The following is a 12,781-nucleotide window of genomic DNA, read 5'->3' as shown; positions in this document are numbered from 1 at the left end:
GTTAAAAAAGGATTAAAGACAATGCCATCCCAGGCCCACCCATGTCTGTGCCCCTGACTAGTCTTGTGTACTCCATAGATTAGGGCATAATTTATTTATTTCAATTATTTATTTCAATTTATTTCAATTTCCTTATATGAAATGCAAAATCTTTGAAATTGTTGAAGGTTGCGTTTATAATTTTGTTCAGTATATATATACTGTGCATTTGGAAAATGTTCAGACCCGTTTACTTTTTCCACATTTTGTTATGTTACAGCCTTACTAAAATATTTAATCGTTTTTTCCCCCTCATCAACCTACAAGCAATTCCTCATACTGACAAAGCAAAAACATGTTTGTTTTTTGGGGAAAATGTATTAAAAATAGAAACACTTATCTCACATTTAAATAAGTATTCAGACCCTTTACTCTGTACTCTGTTGAAGCACCTATGGCAGCGATTACAGCCTCGTGTCTTCTTGGGTATGATGTTTGTAACGATGACGCTGGGAGTCAGGAAGCAGGTGCAGGTGGGGGGTTTAATAATAATAACGAAGCATCTGGACATGAACACAGAACCAATACTGCCTGAAGAGTGATGCTAGGGACTGGTAAATACATCCGGGTAGTGATGAAGTCCATGATGGGGCACAGGTGTGCGTAATGAGGGTTGCCAGGTGGGTGTACAGTAATGATGGATTGCCAGGACCGGTGGTTAGTAAATCGGCAACACCAAGCGCACGAGCAGGTGAGCGGGAGTAGACGTGACAACGCTACAAGCTTGGCACACCTGTATTTGGAGAGTTTCTCCCATTCTTCTCTGCAGATCCTCTCAAGCTCTGTCAGGTTGGATGGGGAGCATTGCTGCACAGCTATTTTCAGCCGAGATGTTCGATCGGGTTCAAGTCCGGGCTCTGGCTGGGCCACTTAATGACATTTAGAGAAGCCACTCCTTCATGTTGGCAGTGTGCTTGGGGTTGTTGTCCTGCTGGAAGGTGAACCTTCACCCCAGTCTGAGGTCCTGAGCACTCTGGAGCAGGGTTTCATCAAGGACCTCTCTGTACTTTCCTCCGTTCATCATGACTAGTCTCCAAGTACCATGCTTCACCGTAGGGATGGTGCCAGGTTTCCTCCAGATGTGGTTTCCTCCAGATGTGCTTGGAATTCAGGCCAAAGAGTTCAATCTAAGTTTCATCAGACCAGAGAATCTTGTTTCTCATGATCAGAGTCCTTTAGGTGCCTTTTGGCAAACTCCAAGCGGACTGTCATGTGCCTTTTAGTGAGGAGTGGCTTTCATCTGGCCACTCTACAATAAAGGCCTGATTGGTGGAGTGCTGCAGAGATGGTTGTCCTTCTGGAAGGTTCTCCCATCTCCACAGAGGAAGTATGGAGCTCTGTCAGAATGGCCATCGGGTTCCTGGTCACCTCCCTGACCAAGGCCCTTTCCCCCCCGATTACGCAGCTTAGCTGGGAGGCCAGCTCTAGGAAGAGTTTGGTGGTTCCAAACTTCTTCCATTTAAGAATGAATGAGGCCACTGTGTTCTTGGGGACCTTCAATGCTGCAGACATTTTTTGGAACTCTTCCCCAGATCTGTGCCATGACACAATCCTATCTCTACGGACAATTTCTTCAACCTCATATGGCTTGGTTTTTGCTCTGACAAGCACTGTCAACTGTGGGACCTTGGACAGGTGTGTGCCTTTCCAAATCATGTCCAATCAATTGAATTTACACAAATGGACTCCAATCAAGTTGTAGAAACATCTCAAGGATGATCAATAGTAACAGGATGTACCTGATTTCAATTTTAAATCTCATGGCAAAGGGTCTGAATACTTATCTAAATATGTTTTTTCTGTCTTTATTTTTAGTAAAGTAGCAAAATTCCTAAAACAATAAGTGAAAATTGACATACGATCCAAAGAATTTGGATAATTTTCTGGTAAAAGAAGTGGAGTGCAAAAAACAAGTTTGTACCCCATATTTTAATTTGCTCCATGTGGACACACGGCTGTTTGGCTCATCTCAGATGCAAATAGGAATAACTTTGCAGCTGTTTCTAATTAATGAGCAATGCCATGCTGGTGTGTGGTAACATTCCAATAAAACCCAGTCCTGAAACCAAATGTATGTTAAAAATAATGTTATATTATAGGAAAAGATACCACATTCACACAGATTTTCACAAAGTTTGCAATTCGTATTTGTAACTTCAATCCCAATTATACCATACTTTCACACTTGTAAGTCAACTAGCCTACCTGGTTAACTAAAGGTGAAATAAATAAATAAATACTTTGACTAAAACTGTCAGGATTTGGCCAGGGTTGTTCCGGTTTTTGGTCACTAGATGCCCCCATTGTGCCTTTTGACCTTTTGTTTTCCCTTGATCCCCATTATTATTTGCACCTGTGCCTCGTTTCCCCTGATTGTATTTAAACCCTTTGTTTTCCTCTGTTCTTTGCTCTGTGTTTGTATGTTAGCACCCAGCCCTAGTACTCTGAGAACTCTTGTTGATCGCGGTGGTCTCTCTTGTGGAATTCTGTTTCTTGTTTGTTTGTTTTTTTGAGTATCTTTTGAGGCTTTTTGTGCTTTACCTTCCACCTTGTGGATTTACCTTTTTTTGTCTTGGAGGATTACCTTTGTTCTTGTAGGATTCCTTTTGAGGTTGTGGAGTTACATGTTTTCCTGAAGAACTTCACTTTTTACTTCATTAAATACACCGTCTCAAGTACTGCTGTGTCTGCCTCATCTTCTGGGTTCTGCCGACTATTCGTGGCTCAGTTGGTTAAGTGACTGTTTCTCACTCCGGAGACCCGGGTTCGTAACCGGGTCCTGACAAAAACTATGACTTATTGACTTAACTCATTGTGCAACATCATGGGTAAGCTCTGGCCCTCCTATTTTAGCTAAAATATATATATTTCTACAGGTGTGGGCATTTTAAAAAAACAGCTGCGTTGGACATTACATTACCAAAAGTATGTGGACACCTGCTCATCTAACATCTCATTCCAAAATCATGGGCATTAATATGGAGTTGGTCCCCGCCTTTGCTGCTATAATAGCCTCCACTCTTCTGGGAAGGCTTTCCAATAGATGTTGTAACATTGCTGAGGGGACTTGCTTCCATTCAGCCACGAGCATTTTTGAGGTCAGGCACTGATGTTGGGCAATAAGGCCTGGCTTGCAGTCGCTGTTCCAATACATCTCAAAGGTTTTCGATGGAGTTGAGGTCAGGGTTCTGTGCAGGCCAGTCAAGTTCTTTCACACCAATATTGACAAACCATTTCTGTATGGACCTCGCTTTATACACGACAGCATTGTCATGCTGAAACAGGAAAGGGCCTTCCCCAAACTGTTGTCACAAAGTTTCACAAAGTTGGAAGCACAGAATCGCCTAGAAGGTATGCTGTAGCATTAAGATTTCCCTTCACTGGAACAAAGGGGCCTAGCCCGAACCATGAAAAACAGCCCCAGAACATTTTTCCTCCTCCACCAAACTTTATAGTTGGCACTATGCATTGGGGCAGGTAGTGTTCTCCTGGCATCCTCCAAAGCCAGATTAGTCCGTCGGACTGACAGATAGTAAAGTGTGATTCATCACTCCAGAGAACACGTTTCCACTGCTCCAGAGTCCAATGGCGGAGAGCTTTAACACCACTGCAGCCGGCACTTGGCATTGCACATGGTGATCTTAGGTTTGAGTGCTGACGTTGCTTTCAGAAGCAGTTTGGAACATGGTAGTGAGTGTTCTAACCGAGGACCGACGTTTTTAAGTGTATACGTGCTTCAGCACTCGGCGGTCCCGTTCTGTGAGCTTGCGTGGCCTACCACTTTCCACTTCACAATAACAGCACTTACAGTTGACCACCGCAGCTCTAGCAGTGCAGAAATATGATGAACTGACTTGTTGGAAAGGTGGCATCCTACGACGGTGGCACGTTGAAAATCACTGAGATCTTCAGTAAGGCCATTCTACTGCCAATGTTTGTGTATGGAGATTGCATGGCTTTGTGCTCAATTTTATTTTTGTGTATATATAGTGTATTTCTGTCTCAGCATAGGCTGTAGTATCAAACATGGGGTTATATACTGAATGGTGTATTCTTCGCCTCTGCCTCTCCTCTCTGCTAGGCTAATATATATTTCAAGTGACAGACCTTTCCACGGAACATGGCTGCACAGCTTTCTGTAGGCTGTATATAATGCAAATTGGTGTGGTTATATTTCATTCAATACATCCAGACCAAAAAGACAGTTTCATGTTTGTAGTTTATTTACATGTGATATTATAATTCATTTAGCATTTCTCATCCACAGAGCCTGTCATCGCTGTTATGTGCATTTTAATACATTTATTTGAAAGAAATCAGAATGTTAACATTATCAAGCATGTATTTTAAGGCCAGTTTTGTGTAATAAATTCACTGTACGAGTGGTAGGGAAAATGTACTGTAGTAGGTTTGCAGACTTTGAACGTGTGTGTTATCCAAGTTTCAGAAACTGGGCTTACATCTGCATGAGTTCTTCTAGATAGGCACTGTAGAAACATATGCAGCCCAGTGGATAAAAAATAAAAAATATCATCATATATAAATGCTAAAAAGGCACCGTTAAGCTTTGGGGTCATTCCATATTTTATTTATTTTTTACCTTTATTTAACTAGGCAAGTCAGTTAAGAACACATTCTTATTTACAATGACGGCCTAGGAACAGTGGGTTAACTGCCTGTTCAGGGGCAAAATGACAGATCTGTACCTTGTCAGCTCAGGGGTTTGAACTTGCAACCCTTCCGGTTACTAGTCTAACACTCTAACCACTAGGCTACCCTGCCACCCCTATGATTTAAGTCATTTTCTGACTGCACCCCTTTAGATTTGAACTGCACACTTTTTGATTTGAACTTTCATGTTTGCCCATGGTGGAAGTGGTCAGAAAGTGACTTTTTGGACCCGAATGCCAAAACATTCAGGAGGTACTCAAAGTTGATCCATTTTGCATACTCCATCCTGCCATGTCTTGAACTTTCAAAAAACATAAAACGGCTGAGTTTAATCAAATTTGAAAGCTTACAAACAGGGTTGTCAAACTATTCTATGATTTATTGAACATTTGTTTTAATTAAACAATGTTCTTTAAGCTTTAATGTCTATGATCTAAAAACACATCAACTCTGATTTTTCTCAAGTTTAGACCCTATTTTACATCATCTGAAGTGTTTGTGTTGTGCCAGTCATCGATTGAGACATAACATACTCTTGAATACAGGGTGGGTGTTTATTTAATCATAGATATATAATTACTAGAATGGACCTATGCTTTCAGACCCATGAAATGTACAGTAGGTGGTACACCATTGACATTTGAATTGAAACTTTATCTTCCAATTACTACCAGAAAGATGGCTGATTGTCCACCCATTGTTGAATGTCAACTTGAATGGGAAAGTATATTCTATTATCTGTATTTCTATGATTTCAATAGGTTTCCTATGGAGGATTGACAGCTTAATTTATAACAATGGATATTCCCACTCAAGTCAATATGCTCTGATGTGTGGACTTCCAACCATCTTTGTTGCACCATTTGAAAGTGCTAGCAAGCTACAACATAGGGTACCAGTCAAAAGTTTGGACACACCTACTCATTCAAGTGTTTTTCTTTATTTGTACTATTTTCTACATTGTAGAATAATAGTGAAGACATCAAAACTATGAAATAGCACATATGGAATCATGTAGTAACCAAAACAATGTTAAACAAATCCAGCCACCATTTGCCTTGATGACGGCTTTGCACACTCTTGGCATTCTCTCAACCACCATCATGAGGTAGTCACCTAGAATGCATTGCAATTAACAGGTGTGCCTTCTTAAAAATTAATTTGTGGAATTTCTTACAAACATCTTCTTAAACAGAAGATAGCCCTATTTGGTAAAAGACCAAGTCCATATTATGGCAAGAACAGCTCAAATAAACAAAGAGAAATGACAGACCATCGTTACTTTAAGTCATGAATGTCAGTCAATCCGGAACATTTCAAGAACTTTGAATGTTTCTTCAAGTGCAGTTGCAAAAACCATCAAGCGTTATGATGAAACTGGCTCTCAGAGGACCGGCACAGGAACGGAAGCCCCAGAGTGACGTTTGCTGCAGAGGATAAGTTCATTAGAGTTTACCAGCCTCAGAAATGGCCGCCCAAATAAATGCTTCACAGAGTTCAAGTAACAGACACATCTCAACATCAACTGTTCAGAGGAGACTGCGTGAATCAGGCCTTCATGGTTGAATTGCTTCAAAGAAACCACTACTAAAGGACACCAATAATAAGAAGAGACTTGCTTGGGTCAAGAAACAAAATAAATGGACATTAGACCGGTGGAAATCTGTCCTTTTGGTGTGATGATTCTAACCACCATGTCATTGTGAGACGCAGAGTAGATGAACAGATAGTTCCCACTGTGAAGCAGGGAGGAGGAGGTTTGATGGTGTGGTGGTTCTTTGCTGATGACACTGTCTGTGATTTATTTAGAATTCAAGGCACACTTAATGCGCATGGCTACCACAACACTCTGCAGCAATTTTCCACCCCATCTGGTTTGTGCTTAGTGGGACTATCGTTTATTTTTCAACAGGACAATGACTCAATACACACCTCCAGGCTGTGTAAGGGATATTAGAAGGAGAGTGATGGAGTGCTGCATCAGATGACCTGGCCACCACAATCACCCAACCTCAACCCAGTTGAGATGGTTTGGGATGAGTTGGACCATAGAGTGAAAGAAAAGCAGCCAACAAGTGCTCAGCATATGTGGGAACTCCTTCAAGACTGTTGGAAAAGCATTCCAGGTGAAGCTGGCTGAGAGAATGCCAATAGTGTGCAAAGCTGTCATCAAGGCAAAGGGAGGTTACTTTGAAGAATGTCAAATGTAAAATATATTTTGATTTGTTAAACTTTTTTGGTTACTACATGATCCCATGTGTTATTTCATATTTTTGATGTCTTCCCTATTGTTCTACAATGTAGAAAATAGTAAAAAAAAGAAAGAAAAAACCCTTGTGTGTCCCATCTTTTGACTGGTACTGTATATGAAAATGAAAAAAAAATCTGAGTTGACGTGTTTTTCGATCATTTATGTTAAAGCTTTAAAAAAAGGACATAATTTTAATTTTAAAAGCTTTCTTTCAATAAATCATATAACGGTTGGATAACCCTGTTTGTAAGCTTTCAAATGATGTCAAACTCAACCGTTTATCGTATTCAGTGATGAAGACATGGATGCCTCATGGTAGGAGAGGGTATGCAAAATGTGTCAACTTTGAGCATATCTAGATCCTGAATGTTTTGGCATTCAGGACCCAAAAGTCCCTTTCTGACCATTTCTCACATGGGCAAACATGTATGGAAGGCTTCGTTCAAATCAAAAGGGGTGCAGTCAGAAAGTGATTGAAATCATATGGAACGACCATTTCCAGAATCAACTGAGGGAAATGAACCATTAAATGTCAGTGAAGTAAACATTAAAATAACTTCAGACTTTAGACCAAGCATGATATTATGAAAGAGTTTATAACTCCATAGTTATCCAAGTGGATTCAATATTCAGTCCTGCCTCCAATGCATCTGTCCTCTGTACAAGAACTTCCTGTCTGTAGCGCAGTTTTTTGATTATGTATCTGGAAAACATTTCATTACAGAGAATAACACCACCAGTCACATATGCAGGTTCCAACGTCTCCAAACAATTGTGCTTTCAGTTGTGCATTTATCGTACCAACTCGGGCCATTTTCATACAAAATCCCATTGTAACACACAGCTATATAGATTTTGCTGGTCACGTCACACATATGAACATAAAATATACACATTATACAGTATAATCAGCTAAGCCAATGCACCTATGCACCAATCAAAAAACGAAATAAAAACATAAAGAAACATGTTGAATGGAAGCTGTCATCGTTAACTCGACAGAATACATATAAGACTGCTGTGCCTCTCTCCTTCGACAACAAAAAGGTGCAACATAGAGAAAATAAAGATGTCTAACACAGTTTGTGCATATTCTCATTCAAGAGCAGTCGTCTGTGTTCAGGCTGCGTGGCAGTCGGCAGTGCTGCTGCCTCGTAAGGCAGTGGGACATGCAAACAACAGACAAATCAACATTCAGAAGTTGAGCTCGTTGACAGCAGATTTGTTGCCATATTTTCCATCCACTTACAACATGGCTTGTTCATGACTTTCCTGTCTGTGTATCTCTATGGACAGCATCATTAGGGATGACATTGGTTGGACAGTAGACACACAAGACCAGTGGCCTTCTCTAGACCAAAGATCCTGTGTGCTCTATTGGAAGTGCCAGGCTTGTAGGCTCACATACCACCACTTTAAAGGGACTAAAACATGGTGGATCAGGTCCTCTCTCCCTGTATTTATGATCCAACTCTTCTGACTTACTCTCACACTGCTCATCTGTACCTTGGCAAGTCTGTAACAAGTTCTGATCATTGTAGCTACTGACAAAGTGTAGGCTGGCGAACCATTTGTAGAGATGTCCCCAACCTGTCATAGACTAATGTTCATCCACTTTGAGGAGATATACTGTACTTATTTTAAAAGTTTGAAGTGTCCCCTGTCAACCAGCTGGTAACAGAAGGGAATACTGTGGGCTCATGAGCTGTACGACAAGGAACCCTGAATTCTGTGGTGTTTACTGTGACCGACAACTGCAGTGTTCCACAGCCTTGTTTCACCATCTACAGTACCATAGTAATAACTGATCTTATTTGGCTACTGTTTGTCTTTCATTCAAATGCCTTTAAAAGTGAAAATACTGAATCCTACTGGCCTTGTCAGATTAGAGCAACAAATCAGCATATTGGATTTGTCATCAAAATCAAATGGCCACACAAGATTGTAAAATGTATTTAAAAAAAATGTTTTGACAACTTTACATCAGTAGGATTATCTTATGTTATTATCAAATTAGTTATTGTATTATCTATTTACGACATTTTCTATATTTGGGTAATAATTGCTGACTGCTCGTAATTGCCTCCCAAGGGTTTGGAGGATACATTACTGGAACATGCAGATAAACAGGTGAAATGTGGACTTATGAGTTTGGGCTCAGCCATCATGACTGTGTTTCCAGGGCTTGAATGCTCTCGACCCCAAAGTGCGGTTTAGACATGCAGTGGTCATGCATAACCAAGAGAGCAAACATTAACACTATCTGACCATCCTCTCTTTTGTCCAATCTTCCTCCCCCATCTCCCTTCCCCTTGTTAGTTTCTCTGCTTGTTCCTGTTTTAGGAAATTTGAAATAGTCCATGCAATGATATGTATGAGAGTATAAAGGGTGCCTGAAATCTTTGATTGAAAGGAGTGAGAACCCCCCCCCCTCCATCTCTTAAAAACTATAATTAACAGTAATCAACAGTTGCAATTATATTTGTTGTTTGTCCAGTGGTAATATTGGTAATGTATGTGTTGGGGGGAGGGTTTATCTTATTCACTCCTATGGAAGAGTTATTTTAGTCGTACGTGGGTAGGCTGGTTGAGGGACTCTGCACTGCCCGTTGTGTGGGTGCGGGGACCAGTCAGACTGCTTAAGGACCCCCCATCTTCAGTCCGCAGAACGTCCAAGCAGCCAGTACCGTCCGCTGTGGGATGGGACAGGAAGTCACTCCCCTGGGACAGGAAATCAAACTGGTCGTCCTGCGGTTCCAGGTCACGGCCGGTGATGAAAAGGTCTGTCTCGCCCCAGTTGCTAGCTTCGGGGTCACCATGGCAGTCGTCACTAGAACTTCTACTGTTGCCAAGGGGGGAGGACAGGTTAGGAAGGTTGTCTGCAGATGGCTGGGTGAGGTTATGTGCCGACAGGGACTTCCCCAGCCCCTGTTCCTGCTCCGAGGGCTTGCCATCACATCCAGAGGAAAGCAGCAGCATGGGGTCCACCTCCAGGCTCATGTGCCTCCTCCAGGGGCCCTCTTCACTCAAATGGGGCTTCCCCCTCAGCTGCACCGTGCCCCAGCTATGTCCACCCTCTCTGTCCCCCTCCTCTCCATGGTCCACCACGGAGTCCACCACCATAGAGAGGCCTGAGCTCTGCTCCAGCCTACCCCCTCGTGTAGCATCTTGGGTGGGGCTGAGGGGGCGTCTTTGCTGGGGGCCCATGGGGGCAGCTGAAGGGTGGCAGCACCAGCGGATGGTGGAGGGGGCGGGAGGTCAGGGAAGTGCGCTCGCCTAGGGAAACTACTGGGTGTGGTGAGGAGCGGGTAGGGGCTGTCAGGCGGCAGGAGAGGCGAGGGCGTGAGGGATGCAGTGGAGGCAGGGTAGGACGGGGGGCAGGTGTTGAGGGTGAGCTCGCTGGGGGCCAGGATGAGCTGGAGGCCCCTGGAGAGATGGCCTGTTGTTGACCGGGACATCCCCCCACCACTTTCATGCCCCCCTCTGCCCTCCTCTCCCTGGGGGGAGCCAGAGGACAGGTCCTTGCTGAGGATGGAGCTTCGGTAGTCGGAGGTCTGGTGCTCCAGCTCGAACAGGGGCAGGGAGGAGAGGGTGAGGGCAGACGAACCATTTTGTAACACCTGCCTGTACACATCCAGCAGAGAGTCCAGCTTTGACTCTATGGACGTCACCTGGGCGGAGGGAAGAGCAAGAGACATGACCGTTAAAAGCAGCAAGGGTTCATTGCACTTTCTAAAAAATCTAGTTGATTCAAATAATTATTATATAGTAAAACCTTTTTTAGTTTACTCAACATTTTGGTAAAATTGTTACCTGAATTTAAAATGCTTAGTTAGCTCCAACTTCATAAAACTAGTCAAACATTGGGTTAGCAACACCCACACATTCAAATAGTGCTTTTATCATACAATGTTTTTCAACTTACGTATATGACACATACTGACATACTGTACATGATTAGATTGTGCATGTTATTTTATACAGTAACTATTATTCAACAGGTTCTTCAACCTCTTGGTTCATGAAACTCCTATCTTCCTGCTACAGCACCATGTCTGTGTCAATGACTGATTTCACCTGTATTTCCTACACTTTGCACTGGTAAAAGTTCACAAGAAAAACAATTGTATTTATTATAGTGATTAAGGAGTAACATTCAAACAGAAAATCATTAAATAAGTAAATCAAATCAATGATGAGAGAATAGTCAGATTAACTGATATCTGACACGTATGGTGGTGTAACAGGACGATCAGAAAGACTTGAACCAAGAGGTTGTGAGTTCAAATCCCAGCTGAAGTTGAAAACATTGTGTGTTAAAAGCACTGTCCTCCCTAGCCTCATTTTTCTCAAGTTGGAACTAAGTTTGGGCCAGATAAAAATGTTAAGTTCAGGTAACACTTCGACCGAAATGTTTAGTAAACTAAAAAAGGCTATGTTTCAGTCACTAAATTAATTATTAGTTGAATCAACTAGATTCTTTTTACAGTGTGTGCAAGTGACACTTCTCTACGAGTACACACAAACTAATGTAATTGGCTTTAATTGGTCACCTGTCTTTCCACCTTACACACACGTCCCAGCATGCTCATGTCCTCCAGAGTATCCCTGTCAGGGTGCAGCTTGTCCCTGATCTTCTTGTCGATGGGGATTTGGCCCTTACCCAGTATCTGATCCACCCTGCGATACACACACTTGTTGTATTAATCACAAAAAGTGGACAAATGGGCACATTGACCGTCACCCCAGCCTCTTCCAAGGGCACTTCACAGCGGGCAACAGACCTAACTCTAATGGAAATATGTCAGTGTTAGAGTTAGTTAGAACAGACACACCATGATTAGATTCAACAACCCACACTACAGAGTCACAGTGCACACAACAAACCACAGGCTACAGTCAAACACACAATCATACAGGGTTTCTAAACTACAGCTTCAATTAGCTACAGTGCAAACTACAGTTCATGTTAAAAACAACAATCTGCACCAACTAGTAACTACAGCCATTCCCTGTGTCCACAAACGTTCCACAATGAGAGATCCTTATTCATTAGTCAATTCTTTGCAGGAGGAACATCGATTCTGTTAGATTGACAGCTGCTGCTGTATCTTTACTATGTCACCTAAGCGCAGCAACATGCAAGATATTTGAGACACACCTCACATTCATAGCAGCCCACATGAAAGAATATCATAGAATACTATGATAAATACTATAGTATTCACTGTAGTGTGTTTAAAGTCCACAAACACACAACAGTGAATACTATACTGTAGCATTTACAGTTAACTATAGTATGAATACTGTAGTAAAATAAAACTGTAGTATATACTATATAATGAATGTAGTGTTTATGCGGATTCTACTACTGTAGTATTTAATGTACAGTTTTTGCAGACTGAAGTATACTGTAGTATTTACTGTAGTGTTTTGCGGATTGTAATATACTATAGTATTTACTGTAGTGTTTTTGCGGACTGTAATATACTGTAGTATTTACTGTAGTGTTTTTGCAGACTGTAATATACTGTAGTATTTACTGTAGTGTTTTTGCAGACTGTAGTATACGGTAGTATTTACTATCGTGTTTTTGTTTGATTATCTTTGGCATGGAAGTGGAGGCTTTCTCCTTCAGGAAACGTACAGGAGAAATGCTAAAATAGATCATTTTCCATAACCTCTCGGTAGGTAGGACTGAAACCCTGAAACATCTGAAACCCTACCTCTTCAAAGAGTATATTAAATAATCCCACAGCCCACCCGCACCCCTTCTCATCCCCCACCCCACCCCACTCGCACTTTACTTTTTCCCCCTTA

General features: G+C 41.9%; 1 protein-coding gene across 4 annotated transcripts in view; it reads right to left on the bottom strand.

The window, feature by feature from the left end:
* Positions 1 to 9,998: 9,998 nt before the first annotated feature.
* LOC124038243 (potassium voltage-gated channel subfamily KQT member 5-like) overlaps positions 9,999 to 12,781 on the bottom strand; it is a 139,013-nt gene continuing 136,230 nt past the window's right edge. For all 4 annotated transcript variants that reach the window (XM_046353857.1, XM_046353859.1, XM_046353858.1 and 1 more), the window contains 2 exons: positions 11,515 to 11,641; positions 9,999 to 10,632 (listed from right to left, as the gene is read on the bottom strand). In XM_046353857.1, coding sequence (XP_046209813.1) covers positions 10,006 to 10,632; positions 11,515 to 11,641 — 754 coding nt within the window. In that variant the 3' untranslated portion in view covers positions 9,999 to 10,005. The remainder of the gene's footprint in view (positions 10,633 to 11,514; positions 11,642 to 12,781) is intronic.

Source organism: Oncorhynchus gorbuscha, linkage group LG06, assembly GCF_021184085.1.
Source record: "Oncorhynchus gorbuscha isolate QuinsamMale2020 ecotype Even-year linkage group LG06, OgorEven_v1.0, whole genome shotgun sequence".
Classification (NCBI taxonomy): Eukaryota; Metazoa; Chordata; class Actinopteri; order Salmoniformes; family Salmonidae; genus Oncorhynchus; species Oncorhynchus gorbuscha.
The sequence above is the reverse complement of the archived record's forward strand: the minus strand, read 5'-3'. Positions and strand labels throughout refer to the sequence as shown.